Raw genomic sequence first — 25,472 nt, forward strand, 5'->3', positions numbered from 1 at the left:
GCCTATCATGTAATATATCATAATTGTATCATAGGCCTACAATTTTCTGAAAATGTGAAATATTGTGATGAAGGACAAACAAGTGGGCAGTAAATTGTCTGTTTAAAGTAGTATTACTTAAGGTGCTCATGACCTTGTTCCAGTCTCATCATGCTTGGAAAGTAAACACGCTGAAAAGAAACAACATTTTAAAACCCAGGTAAATGACTTAAAAGGTTTATTGAACTTGTTGTGCTTGGCACTTGTATTTACAGTTCTTTAAAGGCCTCTGAAAATAGTTTTACTTTTTTTCTGTTCTCTTTTTCTTGCATGATGTATTATTTTTTTACTCACTATTTGTTTTGTAACATCACCAAAAACTGGCCATATAATTGTATTATTGCGTGGCACTTAAATACATTTATCTACAACACACCAAAACATAATAACTCTGTTTTTCCTACTAAACCTTACATTTTTTTCTTCACACAACAACTTAAAAGCTTACTGTATTGCGTGCATTCATCACTGGTAATATGCTTAAAAATATCATCCACTCAAAACAGGGTATCAACACTCCCAGGGTTTCCCTTGAGAATCTGTTACATACCCACTGAATCTAAAAGCCACCATTGGCATATAGTCTTTTTTGTTCTTTTCTTTCTCCCCCACTCTCTCTCTCTCTCTTTCCCTCTCTTTGCCATGCTCTCTTCCTCTCTTCCTTCCACAGAGAATCAGCCCGGCGGCTCAGACTCCAGGGTCACTCACAGTTTCATGGTTGAAGCCGTTTTATCGTCTGTGACTCCACTAGTCTGTGATCAGTCACTGCAGCGGTCGGGCTCTTGAGGTGGCCGATGCCCCGCGCGCTCTCTTCTATCCATATCATGTGACCCTCGCCAAAAGCCGAACCCACTAACTGTGTCCATCAAAAGACTGTCAGCTCAGCACTCAGATGGGGTAGCGTTTATGTACCGAAAACCCAACAGTGCTCTCTGGTCTCTCTCTTTTTCTTTCTCTCTTTACTTCTGTGTCTGTCTGTCTCGCTCTCTCTCTCTCTCTCTGTCAGATCAGCAGGAGCAAAAGTGTCTCTGTCGGTCTCTCTCTCTCTCCCTCTGTATCTCTGTCAGATCAACGGGAGTCTAAGGAGAGAGAGAGAGTGTGTGTGTGTGTGTGTGTGTGTGTGTGTGTTTGTGTGTGTGTGGTTTTCCGGTAGGGTGTATTCCCTGAACACCCCACTGCGATGCTTCACCGTCTCTATTGCACCATAAGAGATCCATGTGGGTTAAAATCTGCACATTCCTCCAAAGGATAAAGAACTTCCCTGGAGACTTCAGGGGGATCTCCACCATTTTGTACCCTCTTTTACTGGGTTCAGGAGAAATGTTGTGTTGGGATGGGGTCAAAAAAGTCCATCAGAGCTTGCACATAATCCATCCATTTTGAAAACATTTCAATATAAGAGCTATTTAAATATCACAATCTTCCTCCCAACATGACACTGTCCCACTGATTAAAATGTAACACATACATGTATGTACTGAGATGATTTTTTATATATATGTCCCCTTTTTAAAAGGCCAGTTATTAACCTTTTTTATACAAACAAACAGTAAATAAACACGGCTTTGGAATTTCACCATCTAAAAAAAATCACAAAAAACACAGCAATGTGCTTCAATCCCCTGGTTCCCATGGCCCACCCATAGTGTTATATAACTGTTTTAGAGGAGAGACAATGTCCATACTGATTTGTTGCTTTTACAGAGTATCCCAGTGGGGTTGGAGATTGGATTGAGGTGGGTGGGCATTGGGTTGCTAAAGGGGGGGTGACGGCAATCGTTCCCAAACGTACAACCCGTTTGATGGAAGAATGCCGATCTGTCGCTTCTCTCCTCTCTCTCTCTCTCTCTCTCTCTCTCTCTCTCTCTCGGTGGCCGTTTACACCATGTGCATGGACATTTGGGAGGAGGAGCCGTACTGGCGGCCGTCGCAGGTGGCGCCGCCCTGCTGGCCACCGGCGGGATTGCCGATCATGTGCATGCCCTCCATCCCGCCAGCGGGCAGGTACTGGCGCTCTGCGAAAGCCCCGGCCCCACCAGAGGAGGAGCAGAGCAGGCCGCCCTGCGGCTTCTCTGGGCTGGCGGCCAGGCGCGGCGAGGTGGGGAAGTTGTATCCGTACAGGTTGTAGGGGTTGTGCAGGGAGAAGGCGTTGTAGGAGCCTTGCTGCACATGGTGGTGACCACCGGCGGCAAACATGTGGGCTGAGGACGGAGACGAGCCGGGCGATGAGGATGACCCAGAGCCGGACCCTGCGCCCGCCTGCATGACGTACTGCAGCTGCGAGGCCGGGAACGACGCCAACTGGCCGCCGTAGGCGTCCATCTTGGATCCGCCGCCGCCACCGCCTCCTCCTCCACCACTGCCGGCCCCGCCGCCGCCTCCCCCCTGCATGCCCGCGGCGATTAGGGAGGAAGTCCTCTGGGGCAGGAAGGAGTCGGAGGCCTGGGCGGACGCCACGCCGCCCCCTGCTGTCTGCAGGCGGCCGTAAGAGCCGTCGGCTGCCAGGCCACCGTAGCCCTGCAGGGCGGCCATGTTGCTGCGGGCGCACGCCGGGTACTCGGACAGGCCCAGGTTGCAGAGCTGGCTCTCGCGGCAGCCCACGTTAAAGGTGTTGGGGGCCAGGTGGAAGGTGGGCGGGGAGCAGGACGGGGAGAGCAGGTGGGCCGCGCCGGATGGGGACGGGGTGCCATTGCTGGAGGTGGTGGGAGAGGTCCCTGTGCTGCCACCTGAGAGAGAGAGAGAGGGAGAGGAAGGGAATAGATAAACATGAGTGAGAGAAGTTAATAGGAAAACTTTCTTCATAAATTTATATGAAACATTATACAAGAATAAAAGAGGACAGACATGCAGATAGATAGATAGATAGATAGATAGATAGATAGATAGAGTGTGTGTGAGAGAGACTGAGAGAGAGAGATAAAGAAAGAAAGGGAGACGGGGAGAGACAGGGAGTGATGACATTGATAGATTGGGAGAGATGGGGAGTGAAAAAATGGACAGAGGGAGGAAAGAGAGAGAAACAAATACAGAATCAGAAAAAGCAATTATGAGGCGAAGGCCAGATCTCTATGGACTGAAACAAAAACAAGGGCCAAGGCCAACAATCACACTCCGAGCCGCGTCTCCTGTTTCGGAGCGCGAGGGCTGGCCGTCTCAGCGTCTCTGCACCGCGAGGAGCCCCGGCACAACCCTACCCTTCCTCCGCCAGACAGAGCTGCTGCTCTGTTTCCCGGTTGGCACACATCCCCTTTCACGGCGCGGGCATACTGGAGACTACAGCCTCGGACCTCTGACAGCAGCACTCTTTGTTTGAGATTAGCCCAGCTTGCGTGTTTTTACTTTTTCGTTTTTTTGTGCAAGGCTAAGTAGTAAATTTTATTTGAACAGAAATGAGAAACATTTTTGTGTATTTATGTGTTTTGGACAGCGCTTTAACGAAGCTAATAGAGGCTAGAACTCTTTACTCGCTCGGCCCGTCAGGAAGCGTGGCTTTAACGTCGTAACGCAAATGTGGCTTCAGTTTGGTGCACCGCATGTCTGGTCAACAGAGCTCACAGCTTGCCCTCTCCATCCAGCATTCATAATTTAGGCACGCATGAACGTATGTCAGATGAAAAAAAGTTTTCTTTTCTTTTCGAGGGAATAAAAGACAAGCTTGGCACTACCGCACCTTGAATCAGTCAAGCTTTTTGGAACCGAATGGATAGCTGTGGGGTATCAATGGCATATTTCTTTATTAACGAGAATTTGGCCATGGTTCATATTGTGTGTGTCTATGTGTGTGCGTGTGAGTGAGTGTGTGTTTTCTTTTTACTCTGTAACACTTCAGCTTGATTCTCCACATAAAAACTAAAGAGAGAGAAGAGAAAAAAGACAGCGGTTCTGGACAGCTTTAAGACCAGGAGGCACTCTTGGCTCCGGCTTTTCCTACGGCTCCATATGACTTGGATAACGGCGAGCCGAGCGATTGGCTCCCCCTCTGTGCTCTGGCGCGCTATTGGCCAAGGGGGGGAGAGACACGGCAGTGATGTCATGTTTTCCCCCCGTAGCGGAGCAGAGGGGTGACACACAGCCTGCTGGTTTTGCCTGAGGGACCTGCTGATTACGAACATCCACAATAGAGGGACAGAGAAGGGGAGAGGAAACACTTTTTAACCCCCCCCCCACCAAAAAAAAATAAATAATAAAAAAGAGCAGTGAAAGTTCATCAGTGGCGCAAGGACTTTAATTAACATTTAATCTACTCAGAGAGGCCGCTGATGACAAACAGATGTTCACTCAGACAAAATACACTCGGTCCCTCGCTCACGGCTCGCGTCATCCTGACCCGTGCTGGCGAGCAAAGGCGACAGTGGATGGAGATATAAGCGGCGTCAGTTCCTTAACTTGGCCAACCCTCTGATATTAGCCACGACCAAGGTTACCACGGCCAAGGTCAGCGCAGAGACAGCATGAGCAACAAGGCAGATGATGAGAGAGAGAGAAAGAGAGGGAGAGAGAGAGAGAAAGAAAGGGGGGGCAGCCATTTTTTATTTAGGATTTTTTTGTTACTTTTTTTTGCTTTTTTTTTTCTCCTCGTCTTGAAGCTGCTGTGAAGTAATAAATGTCGAGGGAAATGAATGGATTACAATAGCAAATGTTTTTCTGGGTTTCTTTTAAACCATTGTTGTAAACATAATGAATATTCAAAGACATGCCTGCTGAGGCCTTATGAGCAGGCCTGAAAGCTCTCTTCTGCTTAGCAAATAAACCTTCAGACATGTGCTCATGCATCTATACAGCCCAAATACAAACACACTCTTGGCTCTGATCAGTGGGGATTTAATGCACTGACCTCTGCTGAAGGGTCATCTGCAGAGATAGGAGTTCAGAATTCAGAGGAGTTCAGAGGCGAATAGTACACACCTTGCTGTTTTTGCATGTTAGTGAAGTCTTCAAAAGTTAGAGTCCTCACGGGCGGTCTCCAGAATGCATAGGTCTCCATGATGGCCTCCAAACCAGTTCTGGGCAAGAGAGAGAGAGAGAGAGATAGAGAGAGAGAGAGAGAGAGAGCGAGAGAGAGAGAGAGAGAGAGAGAGAGAGCGCGCAAGAGAGAGAGCAAAGAAAAGGAGAAAAAAGAATGAAACGGGGCAAAGAGAATAAAATGAATGCTTTTAGCCAGTGAATATTAAGCCATAAAGAAAGTCACAAGCAAAGTTACCCAAGGCTGCAGATGGCAATAAGAGTGGAGAGAGTTGCAGCAGAAAGAGAGAGAGAGAGAGAAATGTAGTGACAGACAGACATACAGGATGAGGGAATGAGTGATAGAAGTCATTATTGAGAGAGCGACAGGTACAGTCATACAGCAAGACAGAGAGAAAAAGGAATGAAATATACATAAAGGTATAGGCAGACAGAGAGAGAGAGAGAGAGTGACAAAAGGACAGAGAGAGAGAGAGGGAGAGAGAGGGGCAAAGGAGAGAGGGAGAGAGAGAGAGAGAGTGAGAGAGGCCTGGAGGAAACTGCAGCCAGTAAAAGGGAGCAGGTTTTTACTATGCACATAAATCTGGGTGACGTTTCATCTCGGATCCGTACACGGCTCTCCTTCCTGCGTGATTTACTCTCCTGCGCCTCGCTGGGCCTGAGCCCAGAGCACCATCCCCCCACCCCCCCCCCCCCCACACACACACACACACACACACCCAAGCCCTGGCCCACGCCTGCCCCCACCTCACCCGTGTTATTTTAAGGGCCGTAACTCTCGAGCCAGCCTTGCTCGTTAGCGAGACACGCTAATCACACAGCCTTCAGTCATAACTACACTCATTCATAACAGGATAGGGGGGTACAAGGGCAAAATAAATGCCCCCTCCCATCCCACCCCACCCCATAGTCCACTCAGCCCCAAAGTATTTAGTGTTGCTAACTTACCCTTAGAATAACAATCAGCAGCCAAAGGCTATGGTAATATCCGTAAAAATCAGACAGTAATCGTTTAATTCCCATAGATGAGGAGGATTTATTGTGCCGTTGATTCATAACTGGACATGGTCATTTATTTCGCAATTAGATGGGCAAATGTAGCCTATGCAGTCCTTGGGCCTTCTACTTAGCTCAGTGGTTGTGCATTAGTGTTTCGCTCAGCATAGATGCAAATAGAAATGAGAGCTAGTTGTTTGCTCGCAGTGTAAAATTATGCTAAATTGGGGTATGTGTGTGGATGAATGCACATTTCTCCCTATAAATATCTTATTCCTGCGTAATCGTTTCATCTCTATTTTTCTGCAATGAAAATCTAACGCTAGTTCATAAATCAGGCGCTCTATTGTTTGAAAAATGAAAAAAGATGTCTCAAATATCTTTGTGGATAATGCACTCCAGATGGACAGGCGCTTTCATGTGCTGTGGGTCTGCTGCGGCCCTCTCCTCGTTATATGATAATTCAGACGCACATCTTATGGCGAACGAGCGCGGGGCAGAGAGAGAGGGAGAGAGAAAGAAAGAAAGACAGAGGGTGGGGAGGAGTGGAATGAAGGAGAGAAGGAAGGGAGGGGGAGAATGAGAGGCACTGAAGGGGAGTCACAGAGAGAGGGATGAGGAGTGACAAATGGGAAGAGATAGATGGACAGATAGAGGCGCAGATAGAAAGAAGAAGAAAAGCACACAAGGACGCGAGAGACTGACGCGGACGCCTGAGCCAAATCATATGACGTTATCGCGCACTCACTCATTGGTGGATTCCTGGCAGTGACAACGGAGGCTGATTTTATGTGGAGCGGCATATGGGATTAAGCGGCATCCCGAGAGGATTATTTCCATATTAAGGGGAGCGTGCAAACTAGCATATGCGAAATACCCCCAAAAGCTGGGGAGGATTTATGTACCTAAGATCATGGATCTGCAGAAACCACAACATACCTGTTTCTTCCTGAGTCGCGGAATCCCTTTGCAAATGGATTACGGTCAATCTTCAGTCGAGTGATCTGTTTGCAAAAAAAAAAAAAAAGGAAGCAAGAAAAAACAATGACGTTCACTTTGAATAAATCACAACAACTAATGCTCAACATCACTGACATGAATTAGCGGCAAATCACTTCCAATCGTTTTCTGAAACGGAGAACCCGGGGCTGTAATTTTTAAGAGGCTTTTAGCCCAGTTGGTGCATCCAACCTTAAAGCATTCTCTATGGTTGAGACGTTACCACTACTTGCATACCTAAAGTGCCACCACAGCACTTGATTGAAAACTGTGGCAGGCACTCAGGCTCAAAGCGAAGCACTGGAGTATACACTCTCAAAGCATGGGTGGGCTACTCTTGGCAAACTAACACTGTTGTTTCGACATTGAGGTTGGAAGGCAACAGGGATTAGAAGATTCTTACAGCAGTACACAGCTATTTAGATTGCAAAGCTGTGCCTGAATTTCAATCCACCTAAACGTGAGGTCTGTTAAGTCTTCCCACACTTCCTATTGGTGAAAAAAGGGGGCTGCTTCTCAGGAGTGAACATATAAACTGTGTCGTTTCATTGGATAGTATGCTGAGGTACAGAGGACCTGATTTGTCAATTGGACCAACTCCTGAGCAACACAGAATCTAATTGGAGGACTTTTGAGCAACACAGAATCTAATTGGAGAACTCCAGATGGATAACACATTTTGTGAGATTTCCAAAATGGATGGTCAAATGTGCAGCACATATGGCATGGGTGAGGCAAGCAGAGACAGACAGACAGACAGACAGACAGACAGACAGACAGACAGACAGAACAAGAGAGGCAGTGACAGACAGAAAGTCTATAGAAGAGACATAGATTGAGAGAGAGCAGATAGAGAGACAGCCACACAAACAAGTGAAAACAAAAGAGTATGGAGAAATTGACAATTGAAATAAATGGAGAATAATGGAGTTATATTAAATCATAGTTTAAAAATCAAAACAATGTAACAGTGTAAGAAAACAAAAACAAACAAAAAGACATGTACGCTAATGCAACGCTGACCTGTTGATTCTGGTAGGCTGTTACGGTGGTGAAGACAGTCTCAGGGAAGCTGAAGGTCTTGACCCCGTCGCCGCTGGGGACAGGCTTGGTGGGGGAGAGGTCACTGCTGAAGTCCTTCCGGATCACATGCACACGTGGCTGGTACTTGTGCATGGAGTGGAGGATGATCTGGAGCAGGGACAAACGAGACAGACGCTGCGATTAGAGGAGCTGTGTGTGTGTGTGTGTGTGTGTGTGTGTGTGTGTGTGTGTGTGTGTGTCTGTATGTGTGAGGATGTGTGTTCTCCACATGTGTGTGTGTGTGTGTGTGTGTGTGTGTGTGTGTGTGTGTGTGTGTGTGTGTGTGTGTGTGTGTGTGTGTGTGTGTAAAAGTGAGTGAGTATGTGTGTGTGTGTCCATCTCTGCCAATATCTGCAGTATTTAACATGTACATTAAATTCACAGTCTTACACTCAATATTATCACAATATATGGCTTTCAATAACATTGTCTTTTTAAAAAAAAAAAAATGGGGAGAAAAATATGTTTGGGCAAGTGGCGTGTGCATGAGAGAGATTTATGGAGAGATAGAAAGAGAGGGAGGGAGAGAGAGAGTGTGTTAAAAGAGAGGAAGGATTTTAAGATTCCATGAACCTGCGCAGAGTGAGTGAGTGAGTGAGTGAGTGAGTGAGTGTGTGTGTGTGTGTGTGTGTGTGTGTGTGTGTGTGTGTGTGTGTACATCTTGAGCATGTTTTTGCACTCATGCAGAGAGGAAACGTATCATTCAGGCAGGACACCCACGCTTATTGCGTGTGAACAGCACTTACACGGAACATATATTTCTGGCTATGGGTGGACATCTGCGGTTTTACATCTACGCATGCTGATGTGCTAGAGTGTGCCTGGTAATGTGTATGTATGTGTGTGTGTATGTGTGTGTGTGTGTGTGTGTGTGTGTGTGTGTGTGTGTGTGTGTGTGTGTGTGTGTGTCTGTCTGTCTGTCTGTCTATGCATATTTCTGGTTATGTGTTCCTCTGTATGTGTGTTCCGGACTATAAGTCACACCTTTTTTCATGGTTTGGCTGGTCCTGCGACTTATAGTCAGGTGCGACTTATATATGAAAAAAATATATAATTGAACATGTTTTTAAATGTTAATTTATATTAACTGACATGAACCCTACATGAAACATTACGTCTACAGCCGAGAGAGAGCGCTCTCAAATGCACAAGTCCTGTGCACTTTCAGTCAGAGATTAGTGCTTGTACTATGCCTGAAACACACATGCATACCTAAATCGTCAAATTATGGCCGGGATTCTATTTATAGCAGGGCCTCAGGTTTGGACAAATAAAAGCCAGTATAATTTTGTTTCAATTTGTAATATTTTATATTGTTGGTTGGTATTGTTGCCAATGAAAAGTCATTGTCCTACACCATAAGTCTCCAACACGTTGCTCTCATTGCTCTCAAGCTACTAGTCACATGCCGCCCCCTTCTGAGCTAGAGGCTGAAGCAGTAACCTACATTTAAACACAATTGTTGCTGCCAGGCATCAGCCTATGAATTTTATAAAAAAGTAAATCATGCATATTTTTAAAAATAACTACATTTAGGCTATCTTAGACCTCTTTGGCTATATGGAATAAGGTTTCCCTTGCAGCCTAGCACATGTATGAATGAATGAAAGCGCGGATACCTTATCTCGCAATAAGTGGATGGCAATCGAAATCCCGACACTACATGAAACTTAATAGTAAGCCATTAAATACCCCACAGATTTCAGTGGTCATCAGTCTCGATATTTAGCAATATAATCAAACAGTCCAAACGTAAATTAAATCTCAAATTGAACATCTGTTTTTGATAGCCTACCCATGCCGCTCCAAATGAAAAGTAGGCCTGTCTCACAATAAAACGCAAGAAATAAAGGACTATATAGCTGACTCGAATACAAGCCATGGCCAAATAAAGGTTCAGCCTAAATTTGAGGATTTACGAGTCTCCTAAACATTCCTCACTCGTTATCAGACAAGCTTGAAAACATTTGAAAACAACACTCACTGCCATGTAATATTTGATCGCTGTTTTTCACGTAATGAATACGCACAGAAAGTGAAAGTAGGCCTACTGTGCGCTCCGTGTCTGTAGCTGTCTGTTCACGTCCGCAATCGAACGTCAAATGGAGAAGTCATCCATGTTCCAAATTCCTGACGGTTCCTGATCGCTAAATGTTTGTTTTCCTTTCCTGTCGATAGCGGTTGATGTTGAAGCACTATAATTTGACTTCAGCGGTGACAAATCCTGAGAGAGAGAGAGAGAGTAACGAGAAAGAGGCACCCCCAAAGTGGTCCTGCTCGCGCGTGTGTGTCTCTGCATGGGGTTCAATTGAAGTCAGAGTTGGTCCGTCAATAGTCCTGCATTCAGGCCGCTCCATTATTATATTAATGTCAGACAGCGCTGTAAAATGTGTGGGAATTTCTCGCATTATGATGGCTAGATTTGCGGGACTTTTATTTTTATGCTCAATACTAAGTAATAATTTATTCGCAATACCCGCAATCCCGCGCTTGAATTTAGACCCTGGTTTTAAATGCGCATCTTTTTTTCTCTCGCTCTCTCGGAGGCCAGCCAAGCAATTGTTCTGCTGTCAGCCTGTGCCAATATATCGTCCAAAATGATTGATTGCATTGCATTCTCCACATTTTTAGCAAAATTTTCATGTACCACATCAGCATTTTCGTTCAGTGATTTTTTTGTAAATTGCTTTACAATTAGCGCCCTTGTCAGCCTTTCCTTCTGCTTGCCTCTTGCCATCACTCATTCGTCTTCAGTAACATTCCCTGTAGAATTCTCAATATTTTTGGCCTCAATGTGTCCAGTTAGCCTACATAGTCTGTCTGTTCTTGGTCTTGGATTTTGTGAAATATATTTCTAAATATCACCTGCTTGCAGCAGCTTCGGTCTGCACTTCCTTTTAAAACCGCATCTTTTTCTCTCTCCAGCATTTAATCTGCTGCCGGCTTGTCTCTCCACATCGTCCAAAATGCTTGATTGCATTGCATTCTCCACTCCATTTTTATCTACATTTTCATGTACCACATCAGCATTTGTTCAGTGAATCTTTTGTAAATTGCTTTACAATTACCGTCGGGCCTATAGGCCTATCGCCTGCTTGCTTCAGTCACCTCCTTTTAAAACTGCATCTTTTTCTCTCTCGTGAGCATTTAATCTGCTGCCAGCTTGTGACTCATTGCCCAAAATGCTTGATTGCATTGTATTCTCCACATTTTAGATACATTTTGGTCTACCACATGGCATTTTCTTTCAGTGGATATATCTTATATATGTTTTTTTCCTGCTCATGACGCATTTTTGACTGATGCGACTTATACTCAGGAGCCGGAAGAATACGGAAAATCCGGTAGTCCGGAAAATACGGTATGTGTGTATGCGTCTGTGTGTGTCAGTGTGTGTGTGTTTGTGTGTGTGAGAGTGTGCATGTATGTGTATGTGTATGTGTGTATGTGTATGCATTTGCGTGTGTCAGTGCGTGTGAGTGTGTGTGTGTGTGTGTGTGTGTGTGATCCCACTTCTGGGCTCAGTGAACTGTGAGTCCCAATTTAAAAGCTGCCACAGGATCTGGCTCTCTAGAAGTGGCCAGGCCAGGCCAGCTCGTCTGCTGCAAATCAGCACATTAAAGGCCTTCTCCAGGCCTGAGCCTTGCATGCAAAGAAACACATGGTGTGTTTTTCTGTTTTTGAGTGTGTGTGTACCTTATTTGATGTGCATTTTCAGAGACAGGGAATATTTACAAAAGCAGTGAAACAGAGAAAACTATGTGGAATGCGTTAATACGTCCATGTGAATGCACAACTCTGTTTTTGTACTGTTGTGAGAATGTGAGTGTGTGTGTTTCTGTGTGTGTGTGTGAGAGAGAGAGAGAGAAAGAGAGTGTATGTGTAACAGCAGTGACCTTGACACTCACACACACGTTCACACACATGTTCACACACACACACACACACACACACACAGCAACATGCAGACTGAAGCAACGCGTCAGGCGTGTTTTCACACCAGCGCCGCTGCGGCATCAGATCCGGATCCGAGGCCCACGTCTCCCCCTGCCCCACGGCCCAAAAGTCTGCTTCTAATTACGGGCAGAGTGAGCCGGTCTTCCCCTGGGCCCTCCGGACAAAACCAAGGGGGTCACTCAGACACGTCCAACAACCAAAAAAAAAAAAAAATCCCAGCGACAAAAAGGAAAGAAAAAAACAGTAACAGTAAATTTGATATTCTAGCACCTTCCACCTCCTCACCTCTGCCGGTTTCTGCTCTTTGCCCTCAGCTCTTCCCTGGTGCCATAAGAGGATCGACATGGGGGGTACCAGGGAAAAAAACATGAATAGTAAATGTCACATTCTGGAACCTTCACCCTTTTGCACACTACCCACAACATGTATTACCACAAGGCCAAACCATTCATGCATTCCTCCTCCACTTCATCCACCCCCCCCCCCCCCTTTCTCTCTTTCTCTCCCTCTCTTTCAATATCTTTGATAGACTGGAGTGGACAGGATAACTGGGACCCATTGAGAAAAGAAAAACATTTTTTTTTTTAAAAAACTAACCAAAAAGAATAATCAGAATCTGAATATTTACTATTTGTGGGCACCCTCCACCTGTTCACACAGATTGTTATCTTAACCTTTCCCTCTGTCACATCCTCTCTCCTCCTACATGCCCCAATAGGGACCACAGTCATGGTGTGTGTGTGTGTGTTTGTGGGGGGGGGGGGGGGGGGGGGTTGTGGTTGGGCATGAGAGAGTCCAGGCTAAGGCCCCCTCACCCTTCCATCAGCCTGGGTGTTCTGTGGGGTTTGGCCAGGGGTAAATGCTCGGCGCATTACCGCCCAGCTTTCCAAAGCCGCATCGCTAAAGCCCGACCCCGCTCGCCTGTCCATCGCACGTGTTACTCTCAGGCGCAGGGGCATGGGGGACCGAGGGGGGGGGGGGGGGGGGGGTGTATCCAGGCTTGTGTTCTGTGGGTCACAAGTTCTTAGTGTTGGGAGGTGTCTATGTAGCAAAGCTGTTTCACTGGTGAATAATGAAGTGGGGGGGGGGGGGGGCAGGCATGAGGCCTTTATCCGAGCTTTGGGAAGACATCCCTGACATCCTGCTCTGGGCTGTGGGGAAGGATTATAGCCATGTTGTAGTTAGCTGGATATTCTTAGCTGACCTCACCCCCATGGTCTGCACTGGCAGCCTGGGGTGAAATTGAGCCTGTGTGGGCACTGCCAAGAGTGACCCCCATGGCCATCCAACCACCCCCAACGGCCCTGGCTGGAACACATGTCGGGGGTATTTGGGCATAATGCGTGTAATACAGCCGTACACGGTGACTCGTCGCACAGCTTACTGGGACCACATGCTGAAGGTGAACCTCTGAGTGCACGCAGGGCACAATGATTCAGTCAGTTACTACCCTCACCTTAAGCCACCCGATTGGTTTCTACTCTAGAAGTGGCTAGGGAGAAATATGGCTGCTGTTGTCATTTTCAGCAAGCAAAGAGCAGAATGTGTTTGTCTTCCGGGTACATTAAATACAGCTAATGATCATAAAAGGATAGGGTCATATAATGCAGCGCGTCTGCCTTTTCAAAGACATCAGCAGAAGCTAAAACAACAGCAGTAGTACCAAAAAGAGCGAACAGTGTCCTCTCCAAAGACTTGTTATGTACTTATTATGTCTGTATTGTAACAAGATCCGTAATGAAAGTTGACAGCTTTTTAGAGTAATTTTGAGTGATGAGGAGGGAGAGGTGTGTGAACAAGAGGATGACTAGGTGGTGGCAGGGGATCACCACAGAGCAGGTTTTACTCCCACTCTCCATCATTGCAGACGAATAAATTACTTTTATGAGACGCGGTCGGACCAAAAAAATAACCCCAAAACAGTCCCGACATTTGGCTTGGCTAGTCGTTGCATTATATAGCTCACGCCCAAACCTGTCTGTATATGTCAGAATGATCGAGCAGTACAGACATGAGGAAAAACAGACAGTCATTCCCAACACATTCGAGTCTGTAGCGGCCATTTTGGAGAGAGGAGCTGAATCATACACTAGACAGTGAGACACTGAGACACTGTCTCACTCAATCACTTTCAAAGGTTTAGAGGGTTCACCAATAATAAAAAAAACGGAGGGTTCATCGATAAAAAAGAAACTTCAGCTCCCCACACCGAGCCCCCAATGGGGACTTGAGCCTCCGTAATGATAGATTTGAGAAGGCTTTGCAAATATGTCCGTAAGAAGATAATCAAACCAGTCTGGCGAAGCTCTTCCTTCACTTTGAGCTGGTGCCTAAGCCTCATCTCTCGCCGTATCTGTGTCACAGCTTATCACCAGCGACATCGCTCCGAGGACATGCTCACCACTGGCGGTCCAAGCGGCAGTAAACATCAACATGGCAGAGGCCGGCCCATCTATCCTCCCTCTAATCAGATCTGAACATCAGCCCAGTAATCCAAGAGCTGCTCCTTTGAAACGATCCATGGCAGCCACGCCATCACAGAAAGTGAGAGAAAAAGACAGAGAGAGATAGGGAGGGAGAAGGACAAGAAACAGCAATAGAGAGATAGAGAGAGAAGAAAGAGAAGAGTGTATTGGAGTTGTTCCCTGTCCCAAATGACGACAGCCAGATCAGACCGGCGCATCCAGCCGTCCTCGATGTGGGGGCACGGGCCCTCGCGGTTTTGGGCCACAGATCGGCCGCACCACATTGTTGTTCTCAGTCACTGTCACCATGGTGGTGGGTATCCATGGCGACACAGCATGACGGCTCCCTGGAATGGAGCGGAGTGGAGGGAGAGAGAGCTGTCGCTAGAAATAGCAACTCTGGGCTGCCTCGCCAACTCCAGTCGCTCACGCGAATGGGCGCTCCATCATCGGAGCGGGAGCAGAGGGAGGGGACGGGGAAAATCAGTCATGAGGACTTTCACGTTTCAAGTGGGGAGCGAACGCGACGTGAAGAAGCTCGCTGTATTCCTCAGCAGCACACCATGGGACACAGGACAAGGGACTGTCTGAGAATACCACTCCTTCTCCGTCTGCTATTGTCTTTGAGCTGCATGACTCAGTGCCCTCAAAACACATGCTGCATTTACTGTAAACCAAATGGGCGAGTCTATATTAATCTCCAGCAAAGACTAGCTTCATTTGATATGAAACAGACAAACCGACAGCACTTCTATGGAAGAGGCAGAGCTGTTGCTTTTCAGCCCAATAACACTCAGTAGTGAGCCTCTTAATCATTGCAGGTGTTCCTTAATTAAGAAAGTGTTTAATTACAAGTGCTTAATTAAGTGCTGAGCTGTGTTTTCTGCTCTGCTGTCATAATGTAGAATGTGGATCTACAAAGTACACTCACACTGAATGAGTATGTGTAACTAACTGGGACATCTATTCACTACATATAGGTGTATGCAGAAATAAGGAATGAGCTGATAACTCCCTATAACATAATGAGACTGCATAACAACATCCTTAATATTTATTTTGCAGAATATATATGTAGTATATTATAGAGAGTTGGCGTGAAAGACCACAAAGGGGTGGTTTGGCTGTTGGTTTTCATACCGACCTACAAAAAGGAACCAAAGCTGCCATCTTTGACCGGGTGTTAATTGAAGCTAACTACCAATGGCAAGTTGCATTGCAAGTTAGCTCTAACTTGGTCTAAACTAGGTAGCAAAAATAAAAGTTTGCCATCTTAACGTACGTGGTATCCACTAGAAGGCAGAGGACAAAAGTGTGTAGAGCAAAACGTTGGTTGAATGAGCAGAGTGAGGTGATTGGTTGATTGAATAAATGGAATGAAATGATTAATTGATTGAATGGGCGGAATAAAATGGTTGGTTGATTGACTGGCTCCAATGAGGTGATTGGGTGATTGAATGAGTGGAGTGACTGTATGCAGTTGATTGGCTGGAACACAGCTCCAGAAACAGGTGAGAAACAGGTTAAGGTGTGTCAGGCTGGCAGGTTTGCTTACATGGCCCTGGTCGTCCAGCTCGTTGTTGGTGAGCTTGAGCTTGTCGAAGCTGACCACCTGTCTCATCCAGGTGTCCCCAGAGGCCAGCGAGTCTGGGTGGATGTAGACCCGCGGGGGCACTGGAGAGTCGGCGTTGCCCGCCACCATCCACTTGGAGCTGTGGTACACATACCTGCACAGAAGACACACAAGGCACGGGTCAGGATTAAGGTTGGAATTATGCTTTTGAGCATAGAAAAAAAATAAAGCATAGCAAATTCAAGGTTTATACAAATGGCTCACTGGAATATTTAAGAAAAGTCGTTGACTTCCTCAAAATGATGAAGTGACTTTTTTAACTTCATACTGATCCGTACAAATTTACTGTAAAAGTACCGAACACCCTCAGTGATCTCACATAATCTCTTGAGTACATGAGATGCACTTATATTCACAGCTCCCTCTTTATATAAATACGCTACAATTGTTTTATAAAGGTGCTTTGGACAATTTTTCTTCCGTTGCTTGCACCCTCACTTGCCAATATCTCAGTTCCAAAATATAGATGCATGAAAATGTTAATCTCTTCCTTTGAAACATTGCATTCAACTTTTGCATTTAAAGAGAATATTCCAGGAGACGTTTTGGTCAGCCTCCCTGTCAGACCCTCCACTGGGGTTATCCAGCAGGATAAACATGAACATACTGGGCCCGAATTCGGCAGCAATATAGGTAGCAGAAGCTACATCAAGGCGGCGACTATGAAATGGGCGAGACCTCTCTGGTGAAGTGAAATTGAATAAACCAATCACATGCAACCAGTGTTAAATTCTGATCTATTTATCTGTCTTTTATTAATTAACCAGTGTTAAATTCTGAACTAACTATCTGTCTTTTATTAATTAACCAGTGTTAAATTCTGAACTAACTATCTGTCTTTTATTAATTAACTTCGGCCTGACTCTGCCCACTTGAAGTCAAGTCAAGTCAAGTCAAGTTTATTTATATAGCACATTTCATACACAGAGGTCATTCAATGTGCTTTACATAAACAAAACCAAACGATAATAACAAATAAAAGCATAGAAGGGCAATATAGTCAAAGAATAGTTAAAAGGTAAAGATCATAATAAATCAGGTAAAGATCATAATAAAGGTAAAGATCATAATAAAAAGAAAACATAAAACACAAGGTAAAATCATTTAAAAATAAAGAATAATTAGTAAGCAAAAACAAAGGCAAAAGTAGTAAAAAAAGTAATAAAAGACAAAGTAGAATAATTATCGAGGCAGATTCAGAATTTGTAACTCGGCACAGTTAGCAGAAAGCGTCTGAGAACAGTTTGGTCTTAAGTCTAGATTTAAAACTGGCTACAGTTGGGGCCTTTTTAATGTCATCCGAAAGTTGGTTCCACAGCTGAGCCGCATAGCAGCTAAAAGCTGCTTCACCATGTTTAGTTCTAACTGTAGGTTTTACGAGCAGGTTTTTCACCTGGGACCTGAGAGGACGAGAAGGTGTGTACTGCTGAAGCATGTCTGACAAGTATTTAGGTCCTGCTCCATTTACTGATTTATAAACAAGCAATAGTGCTTTAAAGTCAATTCTGTGACTTACTGGAAGCCAGTGCAAGGACTTAAGAATTGGAGTAATGTCGTCAGTTCTTTTAGTTTTTGTTAGAGTCCTAGCTGCTGCATTTTGTATCACCTGAAGCTGTTTAATAGTCTTTTTAGGAAGGCCTGTGAACAGTCCATTGCAGTAATCAACCCTGCTGGAGATAAATGCATGAATGAGTTTTTCTAAGTCATGTTTTGACATCAGCCCTCTGAGTTTGACAATATTTTTGAGGTGGTAAAAAGCTGATTTAGTTATCGCTTTCATGTGGCTGTTGAACTTTAGATCACTGTCAATTAATACACCAAGGTTTTTAACAGTATCCTTTGCCTTCAACCCTTTTGTGTCAAGGAGAGTGGCAACCCTAAGTCTTTCCTCATTTTTACCAAATATAATTACTTCAGTTTTTTCTTTGTTCAGCTGAAGAAAATTTGATGCGTCTGACTTCACTCTAGTCGCAGTGCACATGTAAAATACACTGTCAAACTCGCACCCCATGTCTGTGTGCACTGAGCTGCAACATTGAGGGACTGGTATGTAAAACTGACTGATATTTAGCAGACACTTCATCCAAAGCGACTCGGACTCGCAACGGCAGGAATTGATCCTGCGTCGACAACTGGAGACGTTACCACTGCATCACCACACACATCCAGCTGGTTCATCAACGGCAAGAGCACGAGAGTTGTTCTACATTTAGAACGATGAGTAGAACATAGAGATGGGAAAGCACTGAATAGGTTTAGAATGATGAATAGAACACAGAGATGACAGAACACTGAATAGGTTTAGAAGGATGAGTAGAACACAGATAGCAGAACATTGAATAGGTTTAGAACGATGAGTAGAACACAGAGATGGCAGAACACTGAATAGGTTTAGAACGATGAGTAAAGCACAGAGATGGCAAAGCACTGAATAGGTTTAGAACAATGAGTTGGACACAGAGATGGCAGAACACTGAATAGGTTTAGAAGGATGAGTAGAACACAGAGATGGCAGAACACTGAATAGGTTTAGAAGGATGAGTAGAACACAGAGATGGCAGAACACTGAATAGGTTGAGTAGGGTGCCTGAAGCCCTGACAACAAGCACTAAAGCCAGAGTGGCACGTCATCACTCCCTTTTAACAGGAAGAAACCTTCAGCAAAACCCAGCTCAAAATGGGGGGGGGGGGGCATCTGCTTGGGTTACAGTGTCATGAATGAGCCGGTAGTGTCCTACATGCAGCATACTATGATATTTGACAAGGTTATGAACCTTTCTATCAGCAGCTGAGCAGATCAGTAGACCACACTCATCCACTCATCCACCAAATAACAGCATACATGAACCCTTCAGTCAGGCCACGAACCCACAGACAAAATAACATACACACACACACACACACACACACACACACACCCACACACACACACACACAGATGTACACCCACACACACACACAGATGTACACACACACACAGATGCAGACACAAGACGCAAGTAAACACATACATACGCAAACAGATGTAAACACATCAACATACACACAGACTCAGACACACAGATACAGAAACACACACAACTATGCCTATATTACATACTTCCTAGCCCTAATTTGAAGTCATGGTCATTAAAATCCTGATCAATGTTTGGGTTATAATGTACCACAACACATCCACCCATACATACAAACACACAAGCGCACACGCACGCACACACACACACACACAGATGGGGAAGCGAGGCCCTTGGGCTCCCCACAGGAGATGGAGGACTGTGCTGTTGCTGCCTCCTGTGCCCTGCCGCCCTGGAGGCCTGGGTCCCACAGCTGTTTGGCTTTAGTTCTGGCCATGCACGCAGTTGAAAGCGCTTAGCAGCGACGCCTCTGCCAAAGTCATCACTCAACGCTAAAACACGGACAAAAGCCTCTCATTTGGGCCCCTTTGTTTTTACGCTGCACTGCATTAGACCCCCCCTGTGTGTCCGTCTCCTAGACTCACACACACACATGCACAGACGCACGCACGCACGCACACACACACACACACACACACAAACACACACACACGCACGCACACATACACACAAACTGCACACACACCTTGCTGATACCACACCTTAACACACAAACATGTGCAAGCGCACACATGTGCGATGCAGACAGTGGAATAAATGAGAGTTCACACATGCAAGTACATACACACATACATATGCACACATCCTCCCTGCAGGCAAAAACGAATGAAGTGCTCACTCACTCACTCACACACATGAATACACTCACACATACTTACACAGACATCCTCCTGGCAAACAAAGTGCACACACACTCTCACACCACACACATACACACACACGCATACACACATATGCGCACACAGTTTCACTCACTCACTCTGACTCACTCACTCACTCACTCACTCACTCACTATCTCACACACACACACACACACAGACACACACACACGGCAATGCACATACATACATACACACACACACAGACACACACACACACACTCACACACAGAATGCCAGGCGTTTCTGTAATTTCCTGTTTGGAGTGCTGTTTAGGGTTACGCTCTGTGTAGCAGAGAAAGTGTTAAAGAAGGGGGAAACCTTAGCTCCAAACAGGACTGGAAATTTGATTAGGGCCCTTTCATCTGCCATAAATCTGCCATCTGGCTCAAGCACAATCAATAAAGATCCCACTTTATGTGACACCCTCTCGGACTGGCCTCGACCGGGGAAGAGAGAGACCAAAAGCTGTCCAGCAGAGTCCGCACAGGCCCAAATACACGTGTGCTTACACACGCACGCATGCCAGCATGTTCACACACACACACACACACACACACACACAGTACTAAAATGTGCAATATAGAGAGTACACACACTATGGAAGAGGCACATGCACGTCCGAGCACAAACACACACACACACACATACACACATACACACACACACACACACTTCAAGAGCATTTTCCCTCCTGCACAAGCACATGGAGCCCAGTTCAGCATATACCCCCCACACACACATCACATTCTCTTTCTCTCTCTAACACACACACACACACACACACACACACACACACAGGCAGCCAAAACCAAGTCGTATATTGGGTTACCTTACTGACAGAGTAAGTATCACTATTACATTACCCTACAGGGTACACCAAAGTGTGTGTTCGCTGTTTGCCTCAAGACAGGATTTCTCATATGCACATGTGTTTTTAAAAGTGTGTGTGTGTGTGTGTGTGTGTGTGTGTGTGTGTGTGTGTGTGTGTGTGTGTGCGTGCATATGCGTGTGTGTGTGTGTGTGTGTGTGTGTGTGTGTGTGTGTAGCTTGTAAAAGAACAGATACTTCTGAATATATTGATGAGGCACATCTAAAAGGCCGGACAAAGCTGTCGTCTGCACTTAGCTATTCGCGCTTTCGAGCTTAAGCCATGCTGGTCTGACCACATGAAAAGGAAGACGTAACACAAGTAATACACACACAAAGATTTTTACAAGTCTAATATAAACTCAGCTCTCGTTGAGAAAGGCATTGGGCCTAAGTAAAGCAAGCAAATACCAATAAAGCCAGCATTTCCAGCCACCCAGACCCCCCCCCCCCCCCATACCCCCCAACACCCTCTGGTCCCGACGAACTATGAGACATTCCAGTGACAGTTCCGTGCTCGGCCAACTAAGGCTTGTGGTAAAAATCCCCAAGCCAGCAAGAAAATCCTATTTAACTTTACAAGATCTTCTGGCTTCTAAAATGCTCAGTGATATTGGCCTTCTCTCCAAATGGTCTCCACTCTTTTGGCCAGAAAGCTGTAGTCTTCAAATTGTTTTGGTGAGGGTTCATATTGTAGCTCATGAGAGAGAGGGGAAAAAACTACACAGATTAACTTGAAAAATTACTTTCGTATATTAAAAACAAGACTCAGATAAATGGTGCTGGTGATGAATTTTTCCATAAGCAAATGACTGCAAATTGTAAAGCCATTTTCCCATGATGGCGCCCACAAAGCTGTGATGATGTTGCTTCCACATGCCATGTAAAATACTCATGCAGTTAACGGCATTCACCACCACACGGTGAGCTGATCAAAATACACTTCTTTCTTTCTCTCTCTCCTTCTCACTCTTTCTCTCTGTAAAATAATCACAGCTCCTCAGCATGAAACAGTTCAATTTCTCTTTGGTATCTAGCCTCAAGCCATGATCAACAATGGCTAAGTCCATCCATGTGTAGTGGCCTTGGTGAACACCAGTGCTCTTCCGGTCTCCATGCCCAAGTAACTCTCTCTTCCCTGGGGTCCATTGCTATCATGCCATATATCAGGGCAACCGTCTCATGTCCAACAACATTTCCTCCTCGAACCGTTCAGGTCACTGGGAGTGGAGAGGGTGTTTATTGTGCTCAGATGGGATCAACTGTTTGAAACCACCCCTCCGAAGAAAGAAAGAAAAATAATAATAATAAAACATCTTATGATGACTAAACTACAAAACATAGCATGTCAACGTGCCCTTGTTCAACTTTCAGAGGGGAAAAAAGAAGTTATATGAAGGATGATAATGGCCAGTTTGAAAAAAAAAGAAAGAATCATACACAAGTCATTTCTCTTCCCAAGAAGAAAAGAGAAAATCACAGTCCAGGGGGATATGACAGTGATATTCTGTTGCTATAGTAATTAAGGGCTGTGTTGACATTCCTCTGTGTGTGCTCTTGATTTTGGCTGTTCCCCTATGATGTGTCCACGTGTGTACCTGTATCTCTTGTTGTCCACAGGCACGATGTCCATGGCGATATAGTATTGCTGATGGGGATCTAGACCCACGATCTTCACTCTCATAGCAGGGAACATCCTCCTGCAAGAGAAAAGAGCAGGACAGCATAATGCAACGATAAGGCAAGGTATTATTAAATAATTTGGTAAAATATCAAATATGCACAAATGTAGCAGCCAAGATGCACCTATTTGAGAAGGGGAATTACAAAAACAGAAGTCTAGTGATTTATGAATAATGTTACCTCCTTATTCAAATCTCCATTCTATTGTCTAATTTCTCTAATCTACTTTGAAAGTAGTTTTACACATAATAATTCATTACATCTGTCAAAATAAAACCACAGCAATTTAAAGGCCCTGTTTCATTGTAGGTCCTTTAGGATAATTTGAGGAAAACAACCATATGCATTATCAACAAATATTAAATCGTTTATGGTAACCCTCTATTTTCATGAGGTCAAAAGCATTATCTCATTAGACGTACATTACGTAGCTTTAGTAGGCCTAGGCTACAGAAACACCCCAAAACAGGCCTGCTTGTGGGCGAACCCCCCCCCCCCCCACCCCCTACACACACACACACACCCTCACCCGCAACTGACAATATGCACTCACTTCTCAGAAACGTCAGTAATTTGATGCAAACAAGGAAAATAAGTTGAGCTGCGAACAAAGGGACGCATTAAAAAAAACACGGCATACAGAGAGATTTTTAAAACAATTCCTCATTTTACACTTCAAACGCCGCATTTTTTCCCTTTTCATTTTAACGTCATAAATCTTTCCGTTCATAATGAGAAAAAAGGCTTGTTTTCGTACTTCCCTTCTATAGGCTTATTATTAGCAAAGGCATGACATACACACAGCTATTCATGTAAGCCTTGCGCTAAAATGAGGAGAGTAATTACGTTTCAGGGGCTATTACCCAAGTAAATCTAATTTATGGAGTATGAGAATGATATATTGACAATCCTATATTTACCTAAATCCAATTTATGAAGTAGCCTACAGGAGAGCAAACACGCTGGTGTAAAAAGCAGATATGCATGGATGTCGAAGAATAGGGAAATAGTGAGATTTATCATTTTTTTTAATCTGATTTTGTTAGAAAAATATATTTTAACCCACACTACAATGGGCCTACACCAGAATTGCGCGCATTGTTGTTGTTGTATGTTTCATAGGCTGTTTTTATTAGATGATGTAGGCAGACTTTACGTGTCAAGAAAGGAGTTATTAAATAGAATAGGATGTGACTATTAGGCTATTTTTATTATAATTATTGCCTTAGTATACGCTCAAGATGATCAAAAGACTGAGGTCATCATACTGTAATCACACAAATTCTATTATTATTAGGCCTATTATTACTACTACTACTATTATAATTGGGCTATTATTAATATTCTAAATATATTAATACTAATAATAATAATAATAATAATAATAATAATAATAATAGTCCAATTAGTATTATTAAAATCTTTAGAGAGTTAGAAATAGACGGAATAGCAATGGCTCTCAAGTCGTCGCCGATGTCGCTTCACAACTCATGAGTCTCCGGAGTCCATGCACGCACGCGCGGTTATGGGGGCCGACAGAAGACCTTTGGAAAAGGTTGGACATGCATGCAACCTAATTCTGGAATATGCAAGTGTTCCACCGTTACGCACCCATAACACAAGCTGAACAACAAATGTTTATTCTCAACCTTTGCGACACTTAGACAAAAGGGTTCCCAGTTGACTTGGTATTTCGAGGTCTTTTCCCCTTTCCGTTCCTTTCCTTTTTCTGGCTTTTATTAATGACCTTCACTTTACAGCCGTCTAGCCTGGCAAAAATATCCCGAATTGAAAGTTTTGTCTGTGTTTCAGAGTAGACAAATGCGATTATAATGAATGCGGACACGTTTTCATATCAGCCTGATGATCGTAAAAGGCCCCGAACGACATGGGAAATGCCTGGCAGTCCCAGCGCGAGAATGAACGGGGTAAAGGTCCTCTTAAGACCGGTGTAGGTTAAGTTATATGCTCGGCTAGGGCTGTAATTGCTGCCCAGAAGAGCCAGAAAACCAAAAACATATTTCAAAGTTATTAATTAGAAACAGCTCTCCCCTTTCTGTGTCGGTTATAGTCCGTCCTGACATCAGCACAGGAATACCCGCGCGTCATGTATGGTGTGTGATTAGAGACCGGCTCACGAGCGTCCGGAGCCCTTGCCCCCATGTGCAACACATTAGCACCCCAAAAAACATACCGTGCTCAAGTTATTCCCCCAGCGCAGTGGCCTTTCGGTGCGAGACAAGTGTGTGTGTGTGTGTGTTCTCTCTTGCTGTACGGAAGAAATATGTTTTCAATAAGTGGACTTAGGTAGCAACCTAATTACTGCCCTTTCTCCGTCGAACTTCATAAACAATTTTAACCTCGTGCCAGCTAATTATTGCTAATCACCTCATAAATGAATCCCTTCAGAAATATATTTTAAAAATGCAAAAATTAATTTTCCAGACCTCGCCCATTCTATTTCTCCTGACAGGCGCCATCGACTGAGATAGCCTACCTTCCTGCTTTGGTGATGATCATTTCCGTGCCGATATCGTGGAAGCGCTTCCAGAGATCAGCGCACTGCAGCTCCATCTGGATGTCCTCCATGGACGCAGAGGGCGAAGGGTCGCAACCGGCGGGGGCCAAGTCGGCGGGGGATCCGAAAGAGCAGGACGTCCGCTCGGCCAAACCCTCGCCGTCTGAGCCGGGACTGGCCTCCGAATCTGCGAAAAGGTTGCAAGTAAATAAATAGAGCAATAATAGTGACAGGCGGCAGAAAGAGACTGATAGGGACCAGGAAAGTTGGCGGGTTTGTAACATCACCTGCAGCCAGGAAAGGTAACGACGTGGATCCTTTCTGGCTGTGAGAGGTGACAACTCGTTTCTTTTTATATAAGGAAAATAAATCCAACTTGACTTTCAGTGCAGTGACTATTGGACTACATATATTGTCAATATTCTGTCAAATTGGCACCTAAACACTATAAATTAGCGGATACTGTTGGGCCT

General features: G+C 44.8%; 1 protein-coding gene across 6 annotated transcripts in view; it reads right to left on the bottom strand.

Annotated features, from left to right (window-relative positions):
- Nucleotides 1–200: 200 nt before the first annotated feature.
- Nucleotides 201–25,472, bottom strand: part of tbx15 (T-box transcription factor 15) — a 33,115-nt gene continuing 7,843 nt past the window's right edge. The window contains exons 2-11 of one of the 6 annotated variants that reach the window (XM_042084108.1): nt 24,979–25,186; nt 23,035–23,082; nt 22,397–22,498; nt 16,057–16,228; nt 12,322–12,357; nt 8,020–8,187; nt 6,937–7,001; nt 5,240–5,245; nt 4,945–5,042; nt 201–2,765 (exon numbers count right to left, since the gene is read on the bottom strand). In XM_042084108.1, the coding sequence (XP_041940042.1) occupies nt 1,918–2,765; nt 4,945–5,042; nt 5,240–5,245; nt 6,937–7,001; nt 8,020–8,187; nt 12,322–12,357; nt 16,057–16,228; nt 22,397–22,498; nt 23,035–23,082; nt 24,979–25,186 (1,751 nt within the window). In that variant the 3' untranslated portion in view covers nt 201–1,917. The remainder of the gene's footprint in view (nt 2,766–4,944; nt 5,043–5,239; nt 5,246–6,936; nt 7,002–8,019; nt 8,188–12,321; nt 12,358–16,056; nt 16,229–22,396; nt 22,499–23,034; nt 23,083–24,978; nt 25,187–25,472) is intronic. The other 5 variants (XM_042084111.1, XM_042084110.1, XM_042084109.1 and 2 more) reach the window with 5 other exon arrangements.

This window comes from Alosa sapidissima, chromosome 2 (assembly GCF_018492685.1).
Source record: "Alosa sapidissima isolate fAloSap1 chromosome 2, fAloSap1.pri, whole genome shotgun sequence".
NCBI lineage: Eukaryota > Metazoa > Chordata > Actinopteri > Clupeiformes > Clupeidae > Alosa > Alosa sapidissima.